The 27512-nt window shown below is 44.4% G+C and overlaps 2 protein-coding genes across 2 annotated transcripts in view; one reads left to right on the plus strand and one right to left on the minus strand.

Moving 5' to 3' along the window:
• Positions 1-25946, plus strand: LOC309558697 (uncharacterized protein; the record flags this gene model as incomplete). The annotated part of the gene is made up of 4 exons (XM_082261755.1): positions 1-63; positions 10675-10754; positions 15186-16228; positions 25852-25946. The coding sequence occupies 4 exons, from the start codon at positions 1-3 to the stop codon at positions 25944-25946; spliced, it is 1281 nt and encodes a 426-aa protein (XP_082117881.1).
• A 589-nt stretch (positions 25947-26535) lies between these two features.
• The window catches only part of NDUFS1 (NADH:ubiquinone oxidoreductase core subunit S1), a 62566-nt gene continuing 61589 nt past the window's right edge, over positions 26536-27512 (minus strand). Inside the window, exons 17-19 of the mRNA XM_082260768.1 lie at positions 27170-27304; positions 27007-27079; positions 26536-26854 (exon numbers count right to left, since the gene is read on the minus strand). Of these exons, the coding sequence (XP_082116894.1) occupies positions 26763-26854; positions 27007-27079; positions 27170-27304 (300 nt within the window). The 3' untranslated portion in view covers positions 26536-26762. The remainder of the gene's footprint in view (positions 26855-27006; positions 27080-27169; positions 27305-27512) is intronic.

Consider the following 27512-nt stretch of genomic DNA (forward strand, 5'->3'; position numbering starts at 1 on the left):
ATGGTCTTGACCTATGGTGAACTGAAGGAACTTGCGGAAGACTTCTACAATGGGCACATGCAAGTAAGCATCTTTAGGTCTATGGAAATGAGCCAGTCACCTGGCTGGACCCCCTATGAAACAGGGACAATGTCTCCATCTTGAACTTTTCCTTTTTGATGAAAATTGTTTTAGGTGCGTGAGGTCTATAACCGGCCTCTGCAAGCCTTTCTTCTTCATGACCATAAAGAGGGGCAAGCATATGCCCTAAAATCTTCTGCATTCTGTGACTGACACAGCAGCATCTTCGGACACCAGAGACTTAACGTGCTACAAAGGTATATGCTTCTTTACCTGAGTGAGGCAAATCTGTGGAAATTAATCTGAGATGAGGAGGATGACATCTGAAGCACCATAAGTGTCCTGAAATGACTGCTTTGATGTTCCAATAGTATATGGCCCAAATTCAGCCTCCCGAGGTAAAGTTTATTTAGCAGACGTTTGAGGGGATATCTGGCCTCTTCACCTGCTCTCCCTGAAATCCTGCCTGGTCTGTAAAAGCGTGCTACCCCCGTACGCTCTGAACTTTGTCTTCTAGCCTAGTAGGCGCTGGTTCTGGGGCAAAACACCGACTTGCCAACTGTGGCCCAGGTTATGGTGCTATTCAGCTTGTTGCCAAAAGATGAAGCTCCCTCAAAGGGATTTTACACCACGCCTGCTAGAGGCGGGATCAGTAAGCCAAGGCCACAGCCATTTCGCTCACTTAGCCGTAACTAACGAGAGCATAAACACTATGCGGATGATGTCAATTGAACCTTCACCATGGAAACTGCCCCCAGCTCTGGCTCCTGAACTACCGAGGTTTTGGCCTGTCCATCTGAAAATGCTCTTGAATACTGCACCCCCATTCTCCTTCCACATTTTCAGCACTTTAACCACTTTACCACCGGAGGATTTTGCTGTCTTACGTCCAGGCCACGTTTTGCGATTCTGCGCTGTGCGAATTTAACTGACAATTGCACGGTCGTGCGACGCCGTACCCAAACAAAATTTACGTCCTTTTTTTCCCACAAACAGAGCTTTCTTTTGGTGGTATTTGATCACCTGTGCGATTTTTACTTTTTGCGCTATAAACAATAAAAGTGCGTTTATTTTGAAAAAATAACAATATTTTTCACATTTTTTTATATCAAATTCCCCCCCAAAATCAGAATTTTTTAAAATTTTTGGCCAATTTGTTTTATGCTACCTAGGTTTGGTAAAAAAAATCACAATAAGCGTTTTTTGATTGGTTTGCGCAAAAGTTATTGCGTTTACTAAGGGAAAGATTTCTGTCATTTTTGGTTTTTTTTTTTTTTTAACGAGTAATGGTGGCGATCTGCGATTTTTTTTGCGGGACTGCGACATTGCGGCGGACAGATCGGACCCTTGACTGACATTTTTGACACTTTTGGGGGTACCAGTGACATTACTACAGTAATCAGTGCTAAAAATATGCACTGTTACTGTAAAAATGACACTGGCAGGGAAGGGGTTAATTTTATTGGAGAGGGAGGGCTTAATGTATGCCTGGTGCTTACTAACGTGTGTGGGGGGAGGTGACTGATTGAGTCAGGGACAGATCGGATGTTCAGCCATCCCCTCCCGCTCCTTGTAATGACAGCCGAGCGGCTTCTCAGTCGCATCAGTTGTCATTACAAGACAGCCGACCGTCGGCTATGGATGCCCGTAATGGGGTGATGCCTCTAGCTGCAGGCATCACTCCTGTACAAGCACTTTCCAAAATATCGGCCACCTTGGTTCCGATATATCGAGGAAAGTGCATATCAGCCCTCGATATATCGGCTTTGCCGATAATCGGACGATTCCTAATACCTCGCGACCTTGCCACTCTTTAAAATGATGTCCCTTAGTTCCGCTAGGAATGGGAAATTAGAACGCTCTCTCTAGAGCTGCTTAAGGTCTCTTTCTGTGCAGGAGACTCTACAGGTTCTATCTATCTAAATGCCCCCTTCATTGGCTTGACCAGAGGCGTCACAGGGGCAAATTTCCCTCTGCCTCACTGTCAGAGGTCTTCATAGATTATTGGCTTGGTTGGGACGGTTCCAGTTTTCCCTGGCCGACCTTAGTAGGAGAACACACCCTAACAGTTGTTGGACTTTGCCTGTGGCTTGCACCACACTCTTTAAGGGATTCTTGCACCACGCGCCTCACCAGAGATTCCATTTGCCTGAAATCACCATCCCCTTTTCCAATCGCTTGGGCTTAGCATAGCTCACACAGAGTCTTGCCCTCTGGCATCCCCAGTAAGCTCCCTCCTTGAAGCAGCTGATGTGGTGGTTGCGGTGCCTAGAGGAGGATTCAAAGCTTCTGCTATGAAGATTGGACCTTGACGTGAGCTATGATGACTAAATCTGGAAGAAGATTGTTAATGTTGTGACCTAATGAGGTCTTCATCATCTTGTGCCATATATTGTAAATCTGACCTAGACGGAAACAAAATAGGGTAGAAAGGAAAAGGATTAAAAACCCAAAATAGAGCTCAGGCAAGCGAGGAAAGGAAAGGGTTAAACACAACTTCTCATGCCTTCTGCAGGGGGCAGTGATACATCTGAACTGTGGAACTGCACAGACAGCCAACCTGCACAGGTGATGGAACCAAATCAGAATCACACAAGGGTGTTATTGCAGAGCATATACCTGTGATCATTGCACACAGCACTTAGGGAGACTGCTGCAAGCTGCCCACAGAGAATTCCCATTATTAACAGTACTTTCCGCTGGTTGAATTTCTGGTAATGATAACACTGCCACCCACAGGAGAAACCCAGGGATGCCATACAGAAAGAGAGTGGCGGTTTGGATTGCAAATATGCTCCTGGCGCCATAGGCTGGAAGACACTAGAGCCAGGGAAGAAAACAGAACTGCTGCCATGGAATATTCAATATAAAAGTATACATCACCACACACAGCATCCCCCACGACCACTCCTGGATACAGAAGACGCTGCTCCATGGGCCAAGGGTGTTTATGGCCAGCTGCTAATAGCTAGGCTCTTAGGCCGTACTGCTGTTTTTGCCTGCCAATGGCCAGGCTTAAGCTCTTCATGGCATCCATTGCCCTTCTTCACCCTGCTAATAGCTGGGGACTGCTGGAGACCCACATGGCACTGCATCCATCACCCTCTTCATCCAGAAGATGCTGCTGCACAGGCCTAGGGTGTTTCTGGCAACCTGCTAATAGCTAGACTCTTAGGCCATACTGCTGCTTTGCCTGCCAGTGGCCAGCCTTAAGCTTTTCATAACACTGCATCCATCACCCTTCTCCACCCTGCTAATAGCTGGGTACTGCTGAAGACTCCACACGTCTTCCAGGGCACAGCTTGCCGAACAACCAGGCCGCGATCGTGGACACTTTCTCCAAGGTAAGACTTCAACCATTTTGGTCAGGAGGACAAAAAAGGAAAGCAGCCTCTGGCTCTGAGCAAACATTTATGTGACTGGGGTCCTATAGCAGTGGAGAGGAGGCAGGGATAACCCATATGTGTGCTGCCATGGACTCTGTCAGGAAATTCAATTTTTGATCCTGGGTTTAACACTGCTTTAATGCCTTTTGTAAAATCAGTAGTAATGAATATGAAAAATGGATGGTGAATTATATCAGTTGGTTTGTTTGAATTTGTTTAAAAAAAAAAACAGAAGTGTGTTTTTAAGGATATAAGACAAATATAACACACATGGAAAATACCTATGACACAAAAAAAAAAAAAAATGCTAAACAGATTTTACAAAACACCCACTAGATGGTGCTCAAAGCCTTACTTACATACTTGTTATCTGCCCTAACTGCTATTGGACAGAAAGAAATGAAGTGAAGTAATACCAATGTGTAGAAAATAAAATATATGAGACAACCAAAAACAAGACTCAAATTTCAGGGGACGCTGCATGTTTATTGTCACAAAAGGAAACATACAATGAGTAAAAGCACTGTTTACCAAACATATTTAAAACCACATCTACTCTTGAGACCATATATAACATAAGGGGAGGAGCAAATTATAAATATCATATTTTCACCCTTTTACCATCTACAAGGATTTTTTTTCCGTTTAAGGCCTCTTTCACGCTTGTGGGACTTGTCCTGTGATTTGGGACTGCAAAGTTCCAATGAGTACTGTTCATATCTGTACGAATTCAAGTCGCAACGATTTCAAAGTAGTCCCTGCACTACTTTAGGAGGATTGTAATGCATTTTGAGGTCCAAAGACATAGGCATTGCTTGCTTCAAGTCCAGTCAAAATCGCGGTAAAATCGCACGACTTTTAGGTCGCATAAGTGTGAAAAGGGCCTAAGAAACATGCAAGCCACACATCTTTATTTTGTACATTGAAGTCTAAAAATGGACTTAATTAGATTATTGGTATTCGGTTGCCCAGAGTTTTCTTCGTGCTACCAGGTTTTTATAGTATTTGCTGTCCAAGTTTGTCTGGGTTTAATTTGGAAGATTATAACAAAGCTTTGGATCTTGCAGTAAAAGATTTAAATTGTGTCCCCTTGGATAGACTATTACCTTACCATACCTCTCCCTCCTTTGGTTACTTCCTTCTCTCGATTTTATTGGAAAGTGAAAAACCGTCCCCTAGTAACCGTAATTCCCAAACCCTCACGCACTGCAACATGACCTCTAGGGTCCACTTCACGTTGTCCCCAAGATCGTAAACCGAAGAGCTTTGACCTACATCTAATTAACAACTACGGTGTCGAAGGTTGACTTAGTTTAATACTCCGTCATTAGGTGCTGATTATATAACATACAGTTACTTTTCAACTCTTGTATACCAGTCCCTTAGTAAATGTGAAGATGGAAGGATTGACGCTTCTCCCGACCAGCACAGGTGAAAAATAGATAAAGAGGGGCGCCTCATCCTACAGGTCTTTACCAAACCATACATTCTGATGCATTTCGCCCCAGCCACCGGGGCTTAGTTATAGGGCCCTATGACTAAGGTGCAGTGGGCAGAGGAAAATGCATCACAGTATATGGTTTGGTAAAGACATGTAGGCTGGGGCCTGAATTGGTATTGGCACAAACCTTAACTCCATGTTCTGGAACACAGATGTTTTCACTTCTACTTTGAGCGGTGCCAAACGTAATCAAACTGGTCATGTGCACCAGCTGTGACCGTTCCTTAGGCCCCTTCCACATGGGGTGGGCTCCGTTGGAGTCCACCTGCTCAAAAGGGAATCTGTCTGCTGATCGGGCAGATGGCTGGTCTATATATGCTCTGCTTATGCAGAGTGGACACTGACACAGCCCACTATCCTCTATGGATGGTCGAATGTAAACAGACCACCTGTCCGTTTACACCAGACTGACATCGGATTCAATCCAACAGACAGATCCGTCTGTTTTTAGTGAATAGGATCGGATGTTGGACACGTTCGTTTACACCCACTGCTCTATAAAGGAGACTGGAGGGTCCGATCAGGTCCGCCTGAAAAACTGACAGGTGGACCCGATTGGTTTACTAGTGTGAAAGAGGCCTTACTTTAAAGTGTTACTAAACCCAGGACCCTGCATTCACTATGTCTGGTCTCCCACAATACACAGAACATGGAAATGCAATTATTTTAGTAAATATAAACTGCTAAATACCTTTTCTCATCAGCCATATATAGCAGTCTTGTGACTTCTATCAGTGTCCGGCCGAGCACTGGTTAAAACTTGTAGGGGGAGTTTTCATTCTCCTCCGATTGCCCTATGGGGGTGCATGACTCCTGACCCTCTGTTTGAACAGCGCTGATTGGCCCTGTGCCAATCACATGCACCCTCCCAAAAAAATACACTCCAAACTGAGCATGTGCAGAGTGCCCCCAAGGCTCTGTACTATCAGCAGGTGGACTGGGGCCAGTGGAAGAAGGGGAGGATCAAACAGCCTTTTTACGCAATGCAGAGGATTAACCCCTTAGGTTCCACAGTGAGTATAACAAGCATGCTTTACAGCATATACAGACTGATTTTACTGTTTTGGGTTTAGCAACACTTTAACCACTTAAGCCCAGGAGGATTTGACTGCTCAAAGACCAGGCCCCATTTTGCGATTCGGCACTGCGTGAATTTAACAGACAATTACGTGGTCGTGCAACGCTGTACCCAAATTAATTTGACGTCTTTTTTTTCCACAAACAGAGCTTTCTTTTGGTGGTATTTGATCACCTGTGCAATTTTTATTTTTTGCGCTATAAACAAAAAAAGAACGACAATTTTGAAAAAAATGATATTTTTCACATTTTTTTTTATATGAAATTCTCAAAAAAAAAAATGCAAAAATCAAAAATTTTTAACATTATAGGCCAATTTGTTTTCTGCTACATATTTTTGGTAAAAAAAAAAAAAAAAAATCGCAATAAGCGTATTTTGATTGGTTTGCGCAAAAGTTATTGCGTTTACTAACTACAGGACACAAAATGAGGTTGAAGGATTGTAAGAGGTGCATGAAAGTCAGCCAGCCCCCAGTTTGATGTACTCACCTTCCAGTCTGTCACCAAACAAATAAGACCTGTCTCTTGGTACAAAGAACAGGGGTTTAGTTGACACACATTTGCAAACGCATGTGAAAGCTGCAGAGCCACGTCACGGCACCCTGTTTAAATCTGCAGTCCTACACTCTTAATTTAGTGTCCTCACACTGGAGGCACATGGCCGCTAATGGGTGGATGGGGAACAGGTGAGAGGGAGACAGCCCAACCTCCCCCAACCCATCCCCATGCACGACTGGCTGTTGTCTCAAAAAGTTCAAATAATTAGGTTATAATATAACCATGGTGCAAACTGGAGAGGACCAGCTGAAAAGCATTACACCTCCATCCCCTTGGTGGATGCAGTATATGGATAGGAAGGGATTTTATATATGGGGCATGGCCTGTAAAGCACACTGCCTTTGAAATCCCTTATTTCCTTTGGGACTTTATATGAGACAAGCAGGTCATGCTATTGGTCTCCATCCCTGTATACGGAAAACACTAGGGTCAAATCAAAACTGCATCCACCAAAAACGCACGAAAATCGCACGGTGGGACTTTAGATGAGGCACCAAGCTGTAAGCAAGGCGTCTCCATCCCTGGTTGCTTTAAACATATTGGACTAGGTGGGACTTTAGATGAGACCCAAGCTGGTGTTGCCCGGCGTCTCCATCCCTATAACAAAACACAAAATGAGGTTGAAGGATTGTAAGAGGTGCATGAAAGTCAGCCAGCCCCCAGTTTGATGTACTCACCTTCCAGTCTGTCACCAACCAAATAAGACCTGTCTCTTGGTACAAAGAACAGGGGTTTAGTTGACACACATTTGCAAACGCATGTGAAAGCTGCAGAGCCACGTCACGGCACCCTGTTTAAATCTGCAGTCCTACACTCTTAATTTAGTGTCCTCACACTGGAGGCACATGGCCGCTAATGGGTGGATGGGGAACAGGTGAGAGGGAGACAGCCCAACCTCCCCCAACCCATCCCCATGCACGACTGGCTGTTGTCTCAAAAAGTTCAAATAATTAGGTTATAATATAACCATGGTGCAAACTGGAGAGGACCAGCTGAAAAGCATTACACCTCCATCCCCTTGGTGGATGCAGTATATGGATAGGAAGGGATTTTATATATGGGGCATGGCCTGTAAAGCACACTGCCTTTGAAATCCCTTATTTCCTTTGGGACTTTATATGAGACAAGCAGGTCATGCTATTGGTCTCCATCCCTGTATACGGAAAACACTAGGGTCAAATCAAAACTGCATCCACCAAAAACTTTCATGCACCTCTTACAATCCTTCAACCTCATTTTGTGTTTTGTTATAGGGATGGAGACGCCGGGCAACACCAGCTTGGGTCTCATCTAAAGTCCCACCTAGTCCAATATGTTTAAAGCAACCAGGGATGGAGACGCCTTGCTTACAGCTTGGTGCCTCATCTAAAGTCCCACCGTGCGATTTTCGTGCGTTTTTGGTGGATGCAGTTTTGATTTGACCCTAGTGTTTTCCGTATACAGGGATGGAGACCAATAGCATGACCTGCTTGTCTCATATAAAGTCCCAAAGGAAATAAGGGATTTCAAAGGCAGTGTGCTTTACAGGCCATGCCCCATATATAAAATCCCTTCCTATCCATATACTGCATCCACCAAGGGGATGGAGGTGTAATGCTTTTCAGCTGGTCCTCTCCAGTTTGCACCATGGTTATATTATAACCTAATTATTTGAACTTTTTGAGACAACAGCCAGTCGTGCATGGGGATGGGTTGGGGGAGGTTGGGCTGTCTCCCTCTCACCTGTTCCCCATCCACCCATTAGCGGCCATGTGCCTCCAGTGTGAGGACACTAAATTAAGAGTGTAGGACTGCAGATTTAAACAGGGTGCCGTGACGTGGCTCTGCAGCTTTCACATGCGTTTGCAAATGTGTGTCAACTAAACCCCTGTTCTTTGTACCAAGAGACAGGTCTTATTTGGTTGGTGACAGACTGGAAGGTGAGTACATCAAACTGGGGGCTGGCTGACTTTATGCACCTCTTACAATCCTTCAACCTCATTTTGTGTTTTGTTATAGGGATGGAGACGCTGGGCAACACCAGCTTGGGTCTCATCTAAAGTCCCACCTAGTCCAATATGTTTAAAGCAACCAGGGATGGAGACGCCTTGCTTACAGCTTGGTGCCTCATCTAAAGTCCCACCGTGCGATTTTCGTGCGTTTTTGGTGGATGCAGTTTTGATTTGACCCTAGTGTTTTCCGTATACAGGGATGGAGACCAATAGCATGACCTGCTTGTCTCATATAAAGTCCCAAAGGAAATAAGGGATTTCAAAGGCAGTGTGCTTTACAGGCCATGCCCCATATATAAAATCCCTTCCTATCCATATACTGCATCCACCAAGGGGATGGAGGTGTAATGCTTTTCAGCTGGTCCTCTCCAGTTTGCACCATGGTTATATTATAACCTAATTATTTGAACTTTTTGAGACAACAGCCAGTCGTGCATGGGGATGGGTTGGGGGAGGTTGGGCTGTCTCCCTCTCACCTGTTCCCCATCCACCCATTAGCGGCCATGTGCCTCCAGTGTGAGGACACTAAATTAAGAGTGTAGGACTGCAGATTTAAACAGGGTGCCGTGACGTGGCTCTGCAGCTTTCACATGCGTTTGCAAATGTGTGTCAACTAAACCCCTGTTCTTTGTACCAAGAGACAGGTCTTATTTGGTTGGTGACAGACTGGAAGGTGAGTACATCAAACTGGGGGCTGGCTGACTTTCATGCACCTCTTACAATCCTTCAACCTCATTTTGTGTTTTGTTATAGGGATGGAGACGCCGGGCAACACCAGCTTGGGTCTCATCTAAAGTCCCACCTAGTCCAATATGTTTTATACTAACTACAGGAAAGATTTATGTCATTTTTATTGTTTTTTTTTTACTAGTAATGGCGGCGATCTGCGATTTCTTTTTGCAGGACTGCGACATTGCGGCAGACAGATCGGACTCCTGACTGACATTTTTGACACTTTTGAGGGTACCAGTGACATTACTACAGTAATCAGTGCTATAAATATACACTGTTACTATAAAAATGACACTGGCAGGGAAGGGGTTAACTTTACTGGTGATTGCATAGCCTCTGTGATTACTTTAGTGAGAATGACAGACAGCTGTGTTTACATCATCAATCTGTCTTTCTCCCTCTCCTGCAGGAGATTGCGAGTGGCCGGCGGCCATCGGAGCCGCTGGTCACACGAGCTGGCTCCCCAGGGAAAGAGCAGGCTCGTGGGCGAGCGACGTACCCCTACATCACTTTGCCTGTAAGCGGCTGACTGCCGCAGTAAACAGTCGTGCGGCGGTCGGCAAGTGGTTAAGGATTGTGAATTTGCATGGTCATATGTTGGAATATAATATTCTCATATATATTGCACATTATACAATGTACACATTTTTCATACTTTTTTCAGTAAAATGTATTAAAACAATAAAAGACAATTTTTTTTTTTTATGTGCTTATTGGCATGATATTTTTGACTGAACCGAGTACTGAAAAAAGCCATTACCTAATTCTTATCTATCACATCTTTTCTTTTCTACCCAGTAGAAAACTCTGGGACACATAGTGACAATTTTAGTATGATCTTTTAAAGTGGATGTAAACCCCATTCATGAAATTTGACCTAGGCACATCTATCTGTAGTGTTTACTTATCTCTCTCCAAAGCACTAAGTCCCATGGCTTTCTCCTGCTCCGTTCTTCTGTTATCAGCATGATAACTTATGACAAGTTCCCTGTCAACTGAGATAAAACCAGGCTGAATTTTGTGTCGGGTGGGTGCTATACATAGATTAGCAGAGAGCTGGTCTAGTCACAGCACAGCTCTTCATGTTTTTGCCTATGTGCAGAGGGGGTGTGTGCCTTTCCTCCAATCAGCTGTCTCTCAGTGTATGGCAAGAATCCACATGTGAATCAGGAAGAGAAAATTCTAACAGGACGTGCACTTTCTAAACATTATAGAAAGCTTCAGACAGCATATATATTTGTAAAACGTATATAGGGAGATTTTTTTAATCTCTGTGTATCATCTGAGGCTGTTCATTTCACTGGGTATATGTGAGGGTTTACATCTACTTTACCTACAAAACCGTCTAAAGGGTTTGTTTCTCTTCCAGCTAGATCTGAAGTGGAGAGTTATGGGAGGAGATCAAAAGCTGGCAAATAGCAGTTATCAACGGGAGTGGTGGCATGGAGCGTAAGTTGGGGCTGGAGACACATCACCAGGTGGCATTGCACTCTCCCCCTCTCCTGTGCCAGGGATCAGAGGCTTTTAGACTGACAAACGGATGAGAAGAGGGGAACTCTGAGCTGAGTGAGAGGCATGAATGGGCACAGCACTACTAAGATGGGATGGGGGGAGAACTGCCAGATTTTGGCCTCGCCAAGTCTCTGCTTTTTTGATTATAGCAGGATAATGTGATCAGGAGGAGGTGGGGATGAATTTACAGGACCATATGTTTCAGAAGCTGCCTGCCAACAGGCTATCAAAACCAAAAAATAAACTGTGGTCAGACTTGGTGATGTCTGGGGCTCCAGGAGTAAGCAATGGACACCCCGACTGCCCAATCTCAGGGGGGAAAAATAAAAAGGTATGTTGTTGTATACTTAAAGTAATACCAAACACAACGTTGAATTTACGTTGCCCCTTCTATTTCTGTATATGGATGATGACACTTCAATGAATTTAATAAAAAAAAAAAAAAAAAAAAAAAAAAACACCACATGTAAGTGCTTTTTACCTAATCGATATACAGCTGTCACATGACCCAGCTTTTTCCAGCCTGTCTGCAGAGAAACATAAGCAGGAGGAGCTTCTAGTTCCTTGCTGCTGGTCACATGCTCAAAATAAAAAAAAATAACAGCTTTTGGGATACAGAGTAAAAATAAATTCATATCAATAAACTGTTTTAAATTGTCCTACAAATATATATTTGCAATCAAATCTTTATTTTTTTTAACATTGTGTGGACAGATTTCTGACAGTCACATGTCAATAGAATAAAAGTGAGGAGAAGCCTCCATCAATCAAGATGTAATTTCCCACCCCCATTGTGTATTGCCAATTATGGCACTTTTCCACTGCAAGCACCGCCTCGGCTCCACTCGGCACTGCTTGGCTCAGTTTGCTTTTCCACTGCGTGGTACGAGTCGGCACATTTCAGCACTGTATAGGCTCTACTCGGCTCGGTTTGCTTTTCCACTAAAGTAGTAAGTGGGTGGGATTACAACGATTCTCTGACCAATCAGTGGCTAGTAGTGACAAACAATCAAGGCTGCATGCAAAGGATTGTGGGATATGGTATAGGTACGGCTCGCTTGGAACCCCAAACGAGGTGGTACTGTTTAAGCGAGCCGTACCATGTAGTGGAAAAGCGCCGCTGTACCAAACCGTATCGAACCGTTCTAACACGTACCATGCAGTGGAAAAGCGTCAAACCGAGCCGTACCATGCAGTTGAAAAGCTCCATTAGTGGTCATGGAGGAGGAGGGACGGAGTGGGCTGTGATTTACCACTGTGTATACTCCCACATGTGTGACTCTATAGTCACACGGGCTGCTCAGATTTGATAGGGAGGAAATGCTCAGCATAGAAACTCACTAAAAACTGAGCATGTGCAGAGATGCCCACACTGCTCTGCAAAATCCTCAACTGCTTGGGGACATGAACAGAAGGTGGAGACAGAGAACAGCAGGATCAAGCAAGTTTCTTGCAGGATACAGAATATGAATCTCATATGATGTGGGTTTAGTGACACTTTAACCCTTTCGCTGCCAGGTCCGTATGTCGTATGGACCTGACAGAAGCGGGTGTCCACAGACAATCCAGTGGTTGCAGCCACCAGGATAGTGTGGAAAACTGACAGGTAGACTTCTGCCTGTCAGGTGGACGCATTCAGGCAGCTGCGTTGCCACCCGATTGCTTCCACACATCCCCGGTACTGGCGCTGGCTGTGACCCGGAAAGTGATGTGTATGATGTCACTTCCAGGTCACCTGTCACTTTCCCCAGCTAGCATAGCCAGGAAGAAATGTATTGCAATGCGATTTGCATTGCAATACATTCAGTGGCGAAGACATGCAGGTGGTAAAAGAGACATGTAGGGTCTCATTGACCACTTAAGCCCCGGAGGATTTGGCTGCTCAAAGACCAGGCCCTATTTTGCGATTCGGCACTGCGTGAATTTAACGGACAATTGCGCGGTTGTGCAACTCTGTACCCAAATTAAATTGACGTCCTTTTTTCCCCACAAACAGAGCTTTCTTTTGGTGGTATTTGATCACCTGTGTGATTTTTATTTTTTGCGCTATAAACAAAAAAAGAGCGACAATTTTGAAAAAATAACAATTTTTCACATTTTTTTCTATGAAATTCTCAAAAAAAAATGTAAAAAAATCAAATTTTTTTAACATTTCAGGCCAATTTGTTTTTTGCTACATTTTTTTTTTAACCAAAAATAATCGCAATAAGCGCAAAAGTTATTGCGTTTACTAACTACGGGAAAGATTTATGTAAATTTTATTGTTTTTTTTTTAACTAGTAATGGCGGAGATCTGCGATTTTTTTTGCAGGACTGCGACATTGCGGCGGACAGATTGGACCCGACTGACATTTTTGGGAGTACCAGTGACGTTACTACAGTAATCAGTGCTATAAATATGCACTGTTACTGTAAAAATGACACTGGCAGGGAAGGGGTTAACTTTATTGGTGATCAGTGGGTTAAATGTATCCCTAGGGGCATGATTCTAACTGTGGGGGGGGGGCATGGCTTGTGATGTAACCACAGAGACATACGATCCTACATAGCAGGATCGTATAATCTCTGCACATACATCAGGGAGAATGACAGACGGCTATGTTTACATCAGCCGCCTGCCTTTCTCCCTCTCCTGCGGGAGATCGCCAGTGACCGGCGGACATCGGAGCCGCCGGTCACACGCATGGGGATCACTGTGAACGAGCGGGGGCGTGCGCTCGCCCCCTACAGGCTCCTGGGCGAGCGACGTAGCCCTACGTCGGTTTGCCCAGGAGCGGCTGACCGTTGCAGTAAATAGTCATGGGGATTTTTAAGTACGAAAGTGTGTCGCCATTCTGTGAGCGTGCGCAATTTTGAAGCATGACATGTTGGGTATCTATTTACTCGGCGCAACATTATCTTTCACATTATGGAAAAAAATTGGGTCTATCTTTACGTTTTTTTTATTTTTAAATTAAAAAAAATTGAATTTTTCCCAAAAATTGGAAGACCGCTGCGCAAATATGGTGTGATAAAAATATTGCAACGATCTCCATTTTATTCTCTAGGGTCTCTGCTAAAAAAATTATATAATGTTTGGGGGGTTCTAATTAGTTTTCTAGCAAAAAAAAACAAAACAGATTTTAGCTTGTAAACACCAAGTGTCAAAAATAGGCCCAGTCTTAAAGTGGTTAATGGGCGCGCACAAATTTAAGGTTTGACATGTTGGGTATCTGTTTACTTGGTGCAACCCAATTTTCTCAGATCGCCTTTCAGGACAGCACCTGGAGAGAGCGCAGCTCCACCCAATCCACAGGAAACACTGCAAATAAAAACTCCTCCTCTTCCACCATGCCTCAGTCATTTGTGTTTCCTCCGCCATGGTGGAAGCATTGCAGGAGCTATGTGGAAGGGCTGCACTCTCTCCAGGGGGAGAGAAGGATTTGTTGCCCAGTTTTTGTTTGCTGTTTCAGCATGGAGACCATCCCAGCTCCCCTCCCTGGAGTGTCAAAGGGGGTATGCTCCGGAGCCTCTCACCTCGTTCGCTCAGGGGAGCTGAAACCCATCGGAGGATCCGGTCCGGGCGTCAGAGGTCCGCGCTTCGGCCGGTCGGCGGGCGGGGAGCCGCTTTTGGCATTCGAATCTCCCGCACTTTCGGACTCTGATCCCGGGGACGCGCGGCGTCACTTCCGGTGGACGGGACTTCCGGTGGGGGCGTGGCGGCGTTTGCTCCAACCGCAATACACGCAGGGGTCAGAGGCAGGTCACGAGGTCGGCGCTTCCGCTTCCGGTCCACAGAGGAGGACGCGGGAAGCGGTATTTAAATGGAGAGATCTGCCAGCAAGCTGCGCTTTTCAACAACATGGAGGAAAAGTCTGCAGCGACGGTGGAAGCAGGCACCGCCAGCGCCGGCCAAGCTCAGGTAGGAGAGGTGCAGTGGTGCCTCTTTTTTCTTTACTGTGTGAGCTTTTATTGTGGGGTTTCTTCCTTCCTCCTTTGGAGCCTGCCCTGTAGACTGAGTAACTGTTCCCAGTCTAACAGGATATATATGCATCTGGGAGTCTTTTCTTCTGATCCTTTTTGGTGTGGGTCACGATTTTCTCCCTTGCAAGAAATCACTAGGTGGTGGTTTTCTTTTATAGTGGTTATTGGGCTTTCATGGTGGCTTTTTCTTTACTAGGTTAAAGCCACAGTGAAGACAAGAGCCCCAGCATCAAGGAAATGCCCTTCATGCAAGAATCCACTCAGAGATTCCTGGGTGAAGCCACTTTGTAAAGCATGTATTGCTGACCTTGTGAAGGAAGAGTCTAGTCAGCAGAATAATGAATTCATATCTTCATTTAAAGAACTCACAGACACCTTGTCCTCAGTTCGTTCCCTGTTATCCAGGACGCCACAAGTTCTATCAGATTCCCAACAAACGGGTGGTACATCTTCCCAGCCGTCTACTTCTAAGCCTGCAGTGTCAAGCGATTCAGAAGATGAGGGGGAGAGTGCTCTCTGTTCCATCAGGGATTCAGAGGAGGAAGAGAAGGAAGAGGTGGCTAGTTCTTCCAGATACAAATTATCCTTGGAAGAGGTTGATGAGTTGCTGAAAGCGATTTACACCACGTTGGAAATCGCAGAAGAAAAGGTGCAAGTTTCACTTCATGACAGAATGTACCAGGGCCTTGAACAGACAAAGCGCAGGGTTTTTCCTGTTCATAAAGTCCTTACGGAATCTATTGAAAAAGAGTGGAAGGACCCAGAGAGGGCCCCTTTTTTCTCTAAATCCCTAAGAAGGAGATTTCCGTTTGAAGAGGATACGGCGCACCTATGGAACAAGAAGCCCAGAGTGGATGCTGCTTTTTCTCAGGTGTCTCGCCGCACGGATTTGGCGTTCGAGGACATGGGTGTTCTGAAAGACGCCATGGATAAAAGGGCAGATTCTCTCCTTAAAAAGGCTTGGGATTCCTCTACGTCCAGCCTTAAGCCGGCCATGGCCTCCACGGTGGTAGCCAGAAATCTTGAGTGCTGGCTCGAACAACTTAAAGGGCATGTGGAGGCTGGAACAGCAAGGAAAGATCTCCTGGATTCATTTCCGCTGCTCCTAAAGGCAGTAAAATATATGGCCGATGCTTCTGCTGAGTCTATCAAAATGTCTGCCAGGTCAGCAGCCCTCGTCAACTCTGCCAGGAGGGCGGTCTGGTTGAAAACCTGGACAGGTGATTCAGCTTCTAAGGTGAAACTCTGTGGTTTACCTTTTGCCGGTGACTTGCTTTTCGGGCCTGAATTGGAAGCAATTCTTGACAGAACGGCGGATAAGAAGAAGGCCTTTCCGTCAAAAAAGAAATCGCCTCCTAAGAAGAGATTTCGTTCTGTTCAACAAACCAACAGAGGTCGTGAACAAGATCAGAGATCAAGATGGACCTCCCATAAAGGCAAAGGGAAAGGTGGAGTCCTCTTTAGACCACCTGACCAGGCCAATAAAAGCAAGTGACAACAGTCTTCCAGTGGGAGGAAGGCTGTTATGGTTCCTCCCACGTTGGGAAGAGGTATCCGCAAGCCCCTTTGTAAAGAATATAGTGGCTCAAGGATACAAACTGGAGTTTTCGGAGACACCTCCAAGCAGATTCCATGTTACTCCCCTTCCAAGGGATCCGGAAGAGGCTTCCTCAATGATGTCTCTTTTACAAGAGCTGATTCAACAGGAAGTGATTATCCAAGTCCCCGAGGGGCAACAAGGCCGTGGGTTTTATTCTCAGATCTTTCTAGTGAAAAAACCCTCAGGCAAGTACCGAATGATCCTAAATTTGAAAATCCTAAACAGATCAATTCGGTACAAGCACTTCAGGATGGACACCATTTATTCAGTGACCAAACTGTTGTCCCCAAACTGTTTCATGGCATCCTTGGATCTGAGGGACGCTTACCTGCACATCCCAATAAATCAGGAGTGCCAGAAATTCCTAAGGCTGGCGGTCAATCTCGGGGAATCGGTCTGGCATCTGCAGTTCAGGGCCCTCCCCTTTGGCCTCTCATCTTCTCCAAGGGTGTTTACCAAGGTAATGGTGGATGCCCTAGAGCCATTAAGGCTGAGGGGTATTTCAATTGTCCCTTACCTGGACGATCTGCTAATTTTTGCAGAGTCCAAGAGCCAGACGTTGGTACACCTTCAGGAGACTCAGGACCACCTAGAGAGTCTGGGGTGGCTCATGAATTTGGAGAAATCCAGCTTGATTACATCTCAGCAGATAAAATTTCTGGGATACAGAATAGATTCGGTCCTCCAGAAGGTGTTTCTACCTCAAGAAAAGATCGAGAAGACTCAGAACGCAGTTGCTCGATTACAAACCAATCATCAGGTTACTGTCAGGTTGGCCATGGCAGCTTTGGGCTTGCTCACAGCCGCTATCCCTGCAGTGCAGTGGGCAAGACTGCATTCCCGTCTTCTCCAGAGAGACATTCTGCAGAGTTGGTCATACCCGGAACATCTGGAGAAATCCATCAGAATCTCCACGAAAGCAAAGAGATCTCTGTGGTGGTGGAGGAATTCCAGAAATCTGGAAGAAGGTCTGCAATGGACTTTCCAGACGAACAAACGTCTGACGACGGATGCCAGTTCGTGGGGTTGGGGAGCCCACTTGGAAGGCCGGACGATGCAAGGGACATGGTCCAAAGCAGAGTCCAGGAAATCATCCAACTGGCGGGAGTTGAAAGCCATCCTTTTGGGTCTTTGGTCCTTTCAACAGACAGTCAGGGGCCATCATGTGCAAGTTCTGTCGGACAACATGACAGCAGTGGCCTACGTGTCAAAGCAAGGAGGCACAAGAAGCAGACAGCTATCAGATCTGGCAATACAGCTACTCTCCTGGGCGGAGAAAAATCTAGCCTCTCTGACAGCGGTGCATCTGAAGGGGTCACAAAACCTTCTAGCAGATCTGCTGAGCAGGAAAAAGGTGTTGGAATCAGAATGGAGTCTGAATCAAGAAGTATTCATGCAGATCGTGGAAGTCTGGGGTCTTCTCCAAATAGATTTGTTCGCTTGTCAACAGAACAACAAAGTCCAAAGATTCTTTTCCCTACACAGGGAGGATCAGGACTGGGGCTTGGATGCTCTAGCCCATCCATGGGACTTCCGTTTGTCTTACGCGTTCCCTCCATTCCAACTGATTCCGTTGGTTCTCAAAAAGTTCAGGGAAGAAAAGACCAACTTGATTCTGATTACACCTTACTGGCCAAAGAGACCTTGGTTCGCCCTCCTGCTGAATCTTGCCTCAGAACCTCCCTGGAAACTTCCGTACAGGAGAGATCTTTTGACACAGGGGAACCTAGTGTACCCAGAACTGGACCGCTTACAACTGACAGCGTGGTTACTGAAGAAGACATCTTGAGAGCCAGAGGCCTGTCAGAAAAAGTTATCTCCACCCTTCTCTCCAGCAGGAAGAAGGTGACTAGGGATATTTACTTGAAAGTCTGGAGAAAATACAACTTTTGGTGTTCCAGCAAAAATTTTGAATTAAAAAATTTAATTTCAGTGCTTGAGTTCCTCCATGAGGGAATGGAGAAAGGACTAGCAGCAAGTACTTTAAAGACGCAAGTAGCGGCTCTTTCAGTTTTTTTCGAAAAGACTTTGTCCCAAGAGACTCTAATCATTCGTTTTTTCAAGGCATTAGCCCGCAACAGGCCAATAGCCCTTAAAGTATTTCCCAAATGGGATTTGACCATTGTGTTACAAGGTTTGACTAAGTTTCCTTTTGAACCTTTAAAAGAGGCTTCCCTGAAGAATTTAATTTTGAAGACTATCTTTTTGATAGCAATAACCTCGGCCAGGAGGATCAGTGAGATCCAGGCCCTCTCAATTTCAGACCCTTTTTTGACAATTTTTGCAGATCGAGTAGTCCTAAGAACGGACCCAGCCTTTCTTCCAAAGATTGCTTCATCTTTTCATAGATCACAAGAAATTGTCTTACCAACTTTCTCCTCAACTCCTAGTAATACTCGGGAAGAATCCTTTCATACCTTGGATGTGAGGAGATGCTTACTTCAGTTCCTCCTGGTAACTAAGGAATTTAGAAAGACAAATGCATTATTTGTCATCTTCTCAGGGTCCCGTATAGGAGAAAAAGCATCAAAGAGCACTTTAGGCAAATGGCTCAGATGGGCAATTGAACAGGCTTATGTAGCTCAAGGAGAAGAACCTCCAGAAGGCATCTTGGCGCATTCTACAAGGTCTGTGGCAACCTCATGGGCTGAAAGGGCCGGTGCTTCGCCTGATCAAATCTGCAAGGCAGCTACCTGGTCCAGCTATTCAACCTTTATTAGACATTACAGGTTGGACTTGTTGTCAGCTCAGGATCAAGCCTTTGGCAGAAAAGTTCTGCAGGCAGTGGTCCCACCCTAAGTGTAAGTTACTCGCTTATCCTCTCCAGGTGCTGTCCTGAAAGGCGATCTGAGAAAACCTTAGTTACTTACCGGTGACGGTATTTCTAAGAGCCTTTCAGGACAGCAGCAGCTACCCCCCCTTGGTTTTGTTTATAATATAATTTGTAAATGTTTAACCTGTGGTAGTTTATGTTTTCCAGCATGTCGGAGGCTACTATATGACTGAGGCATGGTGGAAGAGGAGGAGTTTTTATTTGCAGTGTTTCCTGTGGATTGGGTGGAGCTGCGCTCTCTCCAGGTGCTGTCCTGAAAGGCTCTTAGAAATACCGTCACCGGTAAGTAACTAAGGTTTTTTATATTTTACCAACAATTTGAGTAGTTTATTGCATTTTTTTGCCATTAAATTCACTTTAGTGTGTTTAACTGAAATTTTGCGTTTCCTAGCCTGTTGTGGTAATATCATGCAACTTAAAAAAATTGAACTACCACTATTTTATTCTCTAGGGTGTCTTCTTTCAGAAAAATATAAAATGTTTGGGGTTTTTGTGAAATCTTCAGGCCCTAAATATGTTTTTAAACGTGTGCAAAAGATACAAAAAATGGCTCTGGCAGTGAAAAGGTTGATCACTATTGTTTTCCCATCGTATGATTTGGAGCTCCCTGACCCCACATCCTCTACAGGTATAAACATGTACAATATGTCCAGGAGAATCACATTTGCATCCTTATGTGAAATTCTAAAAGAAAATTCTAAAAGAAAACTATTTTAGAGTCACATCATACTCTGCCTATACATTGTCTACAGGTGCTGTCAGGTCATTGTTTTCAGTTTAAGGGCTAATTGTGCACATGCCCTGCTCACCATAACATTGCCTAACCCTGTACCCAATCACTTAACCCTCAACTAACCCACCCCCAAACTTCACTTAACCCTTTAACTCTGCACCTAGTTCTTACTCAATCTTTAGCTACCCCCCCCCCCCCCCACTCCTAGCTAAATAGTTGTGATGATATGTACTTTTTGTCAAAGGTTTGTTTACCCCTTAGGCGCAAAGGGGTTAATAAATAATGAGAATAACTGCAATTTGTATATCATAACTGGTTCTTGTCATATGCAGATGTGTTCCCAAAAGCAGATTATTTGGCGAATATACAAAAGCTTAGCAGGCCCTTTCAGTTCACATTGTCAAATTGTCCCCTCCCATGTGGCCAAAAGGAACAAATTAAAATACGTCCAAATTTTTTAAAAAAAGGGGGCGAAATAAAACGAAAAACTGTTAAATCCACAGGATTCTAAATTAAATTAAATGCTAGAAGTATGGCCAGGTCAAGGTATAATATATAGGATGAGGAATGAGTAAGAAACTCAGGACAAGGATTTTTTACTAGCTCACTAGACGTAACTGTTTTTCCAAAGTTGATCAAGCAGGCGACCCACCTTGTGCCCAAATGGAGATGTAAAGGGAGGCATCCAACATAAGGAAGGAATGAGCTAATGTAGGGAATATCCTAGTGGTGGTAAAATTAGGAAGTTACCTGCCCAGGCTGTCAGGTATCCATAGGCAGTTGCTGAAGCTCTGTGGATCATAGCTAGAGAAGGAAAACCACCCAAGAAGCCCTGGGAATAAGGGAGTTTAAACTTTTTTTTAATACAGTTTAGTTAGTGTATCCATGTTGGCACCTAGGCAGGGGAGAACAGATTAAGCAACTTATTACAGAAAAGGATTTGGTGAACTACAGTTGTGGAAAGAATAGAGAAAAAAAGGTGTGTTGGAGCTCAGGACAAACCCACCAGGGAGGTCATATTTCTACAAGAGCAATCCCTGGTCTCAAAGAAACACACTTGTACTGTTCCTTTACATCAAATAGGAAATGGTCTAAAAATGAGAGAAAGTAAAAAAGCTAATCAGGCATAAGGGCAAACAATACATTGAAGACCGGAGCCATAGGGGTACCAGATTCACAGTAATCAGGTGCACTAAAACCCGCCAATCTACATACCCAGCAATGTTGTTGTGATAGAGAAGCCCCTCAAGAGAAACATGCACAGGAATGAAACCCAGGCATTGCCCCAAGACGAGTTTCACTTGTGCAGGAGTAATATATATGGCTTCTGTCTTTAATGAATTGTTCGCCTTATGGCTGAGATGCCCGATAAGCTCATTTACTGGAGGAAATTAGTGAGAGAGGCTACCAAGAGGCCTACAGCAAGCAGTTGCAGGAATTTATAACAGAGTGGTCATTGTGTGCATGTTACAACAATACCACAAATTATCTACAGATGTAGCGTGTATGGGAGGGTTGCAAGAAAAAATATGATTTTTGTAAGATCTTACCGTAAAATCTTTCTCGGATGTCCGTCGACAGACGCAGCCTCATCTCCATGAGCTGAGTGGGTTTATGCTCCTCCTATCAGGAGTAGTCTAGGCAGTAACATTTGAATACACGAGCCCAGGGGGCTGTCCCTCTAGGCATAAACCCCCACTACACTATTCAGCACATCAGTTTAGTTTAAAAGCAGTGAAGACAAAAGAACCAACCCCAAACAGAGGGGCGGGTGCTGTGTCTGTCGACGGACATTAGAGAAAAAGATTTTATAAGATCTTACAAAAATCGTATTTTCTCTATCGTCCGTCGACAGACGCAGCCTTATCTCCATGAGCCTAGTGGGATGTCCCAAAGCAGTGTCAACTCCAAAAGGCTAACCGGGCAACATGGAGCTCAACCAAACAGGAGCTCACCCAGAAAAAAGACCCCGAAGAGAAGTACAAACCAACATTCTGTTATGAAACAGCAGCCTGCAAAACCTTGCGGCCAAAAAAGGAATCCGAAGATGCCAACAAAGCCACCCTGTAAATTTGGTAAAGGTGTGTACTGACTACCAAGTCGCTGCCTTACAAACTTGTACAACAGGGGCCTGATGGCGAAAAGCCCAAGAGGCACTCAGGGCTCTAGTAGAATGTGCCTTCACAGGGAAAGGAGGAACCTTACCCTCGATTGAATAAGGCTGATCACCCTCTGCCTGATCCATCTCGAAATGGTCGCAGAGGACGCAGTCAAACCTTTGCGAGGACCGTCCGGAAGGACAAAAAAAAAAGACTCAGACTTCCTGAAGGACTCGGTAACCGTCAGATAAACTCTTATCGCCCAAACCACAACCAGAGAGTGCAAGGCAACTTCTTTGTGATGTTTAGTCTAAGGACATAAGGAAGGCAACACAATGTCTTCATTCAGGTGAAAATCTGACACCACCTTAGAAAGAAAAGACGGATTGGGACGGAGGACCACTTTATCCCTGTGGACCACCAAATAAGACGAACAACAGGACAACGCCGCCAACTCAGAGACTCTGATGGCAGAAGTGATAGCCACTAGGAAGGCAATCTTCTGCGACAAAAAAAAGAAGAAATCTCCCTAATATCCTCAAAAGGAGGCTTTTGAAGAACAGACTAAACCAGATTAAGATCCCTCTGAGGCAACGGGGATCTCCTCGGAGGGGCCAGATGACGCACCCCCTGAATGAAGGTGCGAACCAAACTGAGTAGCCAACGGACGTTGGAAGTAAATAGCCAAGGCCGACACATGGCCCTTGATAGTCCCCACCGCCAAACGCTGCTCAACCCCTCTCTGCAAAAAGGCCAGAACCTTAGCCATCAAAAAAGAGCGAGGGTGCAGCTGCAGCGATTCACACCATGAAATGTAAGATTTCCACGTACGATGATAGATCTTCCTAGAGGTTGATTTCCTGGACTTCAAGAGGTTAGGAATCACCGAAGCAGAGAGACCTCTATCCCTCAACACCTTGCTTTCAACAGCCAAGCCATTAAAGCCAGCAACCGTAAAGCAGGATGGAAGATCGGTCCTTGAGATAGAAGATCTTCCTGCAGAGGAAGACGCCATGGAGGATCCGCTGCCATTTTTACCAGTTCTGCGAATCAAGACCGCCGAGGCCAATCTGGTGCCACCAGAACAAATGGAATGCCTTCCATCGCCACCCTGCGAAGAAACCTCGGCAGGAGAACTAGCGGAGGGAAGGCATATATCAGGCGATACTGACTCCAAGCAGCCACTAGTGTCTGTGGCGTCGGCCAGAGGATCCCGAAACCTGGCCACAAACCTCTGAACTTTCCTGTTGAGGTGAGAAGCAAACAGATCCACCTCCTGAGTCCCCCACCGGGGACACAGGTGATTAAACACCTCTGGATGCAGGGACCACTCCCCCTGATCCAGCACCTGATGACTCGGGTAATTCACTTGCCAATTCTCCACACCCGGGATGTAGACCACGAAAGAGCCGAACATTGTGTTCCGCCCAAACTAGAATCTCCGCCACCTTCTTGGCCGCCAGGGCACTCCTGGTGCCCCCTTGATGATTGATGTAAGCCACGGTTGTGGCATTGTCCGTCTGGACGCAAATCGGAGAGCAGTGTAGCCGAATCATCCAGTGAAGCAGGAAAGCTTGATCTCTCTCATCTCCAGGATATTGATCGGCAAGGAAGACTCCTCTGTCGTCCAAGTTCCCTGGGCACAGAGCTTCCCCAGCACTCCACCCCAGCCTGACAGACTGGCGTCCGTGGTGACCACTGTCCAAAACAGCGGCAGGAAGGACTTGCCTTGGCATAGTACAGCTGATTGGAGCCACCACGAGAGCCGACTACATGAGACGGCTCAACCAAATCTTCTGGTCCAAAGACCGAGGATCTCTGTTTCATTTTGACAGAATCTAATATATTCTATGACTATGCATAGCCCTATCTATTGTGCTCAATGAGAAGACATCAAGAAGTTGGTACCACAAATGCTTTTGCAAAATCCAGCTAAATTAGACCCACTGTCCTACCTTACAAATCCTCAGAGATTTGTCTGCCAAGAACAGTCTGTCATAAATCCATGTTGATGCTTACTTATCATGCCCTTTTGGTCCTCATGCACAGGCTCAGGCCTCTGTGGGACGCCTTTCCTACTGGCAGAAAAACCACTTGACGCTTGTAAACCATTGTAATGTGTTTAGGCGTGTCAAGTGCTTGGACGTTCACTCATTTCAGTGGCCAGAAGAGGAATTTATTCTGGTGACATAAGCCAACATGCATAGCTTAAATAGCTATTAAGCTTATATCAATCCAATGCGGTGATTAAAGTGCAGAGTGCCACAAAATTATGTGATATATTTCAGTGCAATCTACAGGTGAGGTCACACTTCCAAACACAGCAAAGTGGGTGTGTCCCGGTGAGCTCGCAATCCAACACTGAGTGCAGTGGCCGCTCACCTCCACAACACTCAAAAAGAGCGTTAAGTATTGTTATCCAAGCTCCGCACACTCTTCGGACATATGCTTATTGTCCTTTAGCTGTTATAAGCTAAGTGGTTCAGAGTCGGTCCACGCAGGTCTATCTCAATCCCTCTGTCTTAAGTTCTTAAACAAGAGAGGCTCTCATGGTGCAGTACATAGGGTATACTTTTATTGAATCAAAGTTGCAAACTACTTACACAAATGAAGATCATATAATGCAGACAGTCTCCAATACAACCGCCGATGCGGTGAGCTCGGAAGCTTCCGGTCTCGGCCGAAAGTGACGTCAACACGGCTTGTCTCTGACGCATTGCGCTACGAACACCCGTCAGGGACAAGCCGTGTTGACGTCACTTCCGGTCTTCGGCCAGGACCGGAAGCTTCGGAGCTCACCGCATCGGTCTCACCTGTAGATTGCACTGAAATATATCACATAATTTTGTGGCACCCTGCACTTTAATCACCGCATTGGATTGATATAAGCTTAATAGCTATTTTGTGGACAATTTATGCACCTTAAGTTTGGCACTGCTGCACTTTTTGAGATCCAGTCCGTTTGTTGACACTTTATATTTGTTATCAACATTTGCACATTTATATATTAATTTTTTTCATTGTTGTATATCATTTGAGTGAGTAGAAACGATTCACATATTATTTGTTCTTCACTGCTAGTCACCTTTTGATTCTGAAATAACACTTAGATTTGGACTTAGCAGACCGTTCACTGTTGGATTCTCATTTGAGAATATTTCGTTTTACTTTTTTATCATCACTTTGATCTTCCTCATTTTCACATTGTATTCTAGATATTCACAAACACATTTATATATTCATTTATTATTTGATCATTGTGATCTACAGCTTTTAAGACCATTGGGTATTGATTACTGAAGACAGATAGAGTGGTCCCCCTCATTTAGAGTCTAGCGCTGATTTCCTTGCTTTTATTACTATTGCGATACGTGGGGACACTATCAAATCAGCTGCTTGCTCGGAGGAGTTCCACGTCCGATTTTAGTTTCCATCTTGAGCTTTCATAGTGTCGCTTACCTCATAGCGCATAAGTTTACTATTCCATATTCAATATGAATTTATTGTCGGCAATTATTGGCACCTTTAGCACAAGAAAAATGCATCTCCTAAATTCTATATATGTCTTCACACTGGTCTGCTGTGCTTCCATGTGGTGTTAAAAATCCTGCTTGCTGCACTTTTGGTCAGTTAAAAAAACGCACCACCCCATTGAAATTAATTAAAGGCAGCCAGAACAGATCAATAACGCACCTGTTACTTTTTGATGCGGTTTTAAAGCCGCATGATCTATGAAAAGTAAACCATAAGCACAGTAAACGTGGTAAAATTACTGCAAATTCGCTGTATAATTGTGTGCGTTTTAGGTGCCATTATCGCCACCTTTTTCTCCTCCGAAAAAGCCGATAACACCATTTCCGGCCGATATGTTTTGTTGGCCCAAATTTTGGTGAATCTCTAAGAAAAGATGAGTAGCTCTGGTACAGAATGAGGTAGGTATCTGAAAGAAGGCTTGCTACATGCCTCACACACGATGTAGAGCAAAGGGAAACTGGATTTTTAACATAGCTGGGGTTTCACTTTATTTTCTCAAGGTAATCAAAAAGCAGTTTTCTTTGTGGGGAGCTCTAATGCTAAAGCGCAACTGAATTGAAAAAAATAAATAAATTTATCTGTCTGTCCACGATCTTTTTAGAGTGTACACCGCGAGCTATGTAAATGCATCCTAATGTACATTTTTGGTATGTCTCCGTACCAAAATAAACTCCAGTGCCCATGGGTGGGAGTTAAATCTTTCCCGCCACACCAATTTAGATGGCCAAAGATCCGGCACCCAGAAAAAGACTAAGCAAACAGGTCGTGCCAGTGATGGAAGGCATGCTTAGCTCCACTTTAAAATGATGCACACTTATGGCCATTATTCAGGGTATTTTTAAAATGTGTAACTTATATGTAAAGTTATTGCATTTTAAGTCTTCAGGCCTTGCGCTTCACAGGAGACTGCTGTGCTGCATGAAAAAAAAAAAAAAATATACAGCATCCACAGGAACCTCTGTAATAAACCATTTAATAAGATTACAAGTAAATTGTACACGCATAAATTTTGAGGTCTAGTGTGCCTTAACAAAGGTACAGTAATCACATAAGCTTTCAAACAAGCTCAGACGCAATGCCAAATTCCAAAGTTGTTCTGACGTTGACAGCAGTTTTATATTATGTGTTTTCCTTAAATAAAATTGGTAGCAAGCAGAACACAAATCTTTTTTGAAAAACAGTTTCAGCAAATGGATGGTTCGTCTACTGCTTGTGCGCCTTCAGTTACAGCTTTTACACACTTGGCCATAGTCTGTGATGCACGGGTAATTGAATCTGTAGATGATTTAATAGAAAATAAGTATAAATTAAAGTTATTCTTTATTATATTATAAATAAATAAATACATCAAAGTGTCTCCTTAAGGTGTTCCACAATATAAACATTTTCCACTAGAAGAATTTTTAAAATATCTCATTGTTCCTGACCTGTCATGTAGAAATCCTTAATAGATGTTTGGGGAGGAATCAGCGGATCAGAGAGCAACTGTTGGTTAGCAAGCTGAATGCAAAAAAACACAATGAGACATATTAGATACGATCTGATTAATGCATGATGAAAGCATTTTAGAAAATGCACCCAGCACTATACCTTTGCAAGCTCTGCTGACTGTTTGAAATAATTTGCTTCTTCCACATCAGCATAGCGGACTAGATTTGGAGAAACTTCCTGTAACCTTGCTCTGACAGAATCTTGGTCATCATATGGGAGTGTAATACCAGCCAACTGTAAATGGAACAACCTTTAATGCACCTCAACTGAATCCATCAAACACTGTACAAGTTAGGGCAGGTATAGATGAGAACTTTTCTTGCTTACAATATGTTTAATGTAAATTAAATTATAAAATACAAAATACTCACTAAAGATCGTTGCGTCATCTTAGTAAGAAAATCATAGAGACGTGGAATCCTGCTGAACTAGATAATATTAT

The sequence above is a fragment of the Pelophylax lessonae genome, assembly GCF_965119305.1.
Source record: "Pelophylax lessonae genome assembly, chromosome: 6".
Lineage (NCBI taxonomy): Eukaryota > Metazoa > Chordata > Amphibia > Anura > Ranidae > Pelophylax > Pelophylax lessonae.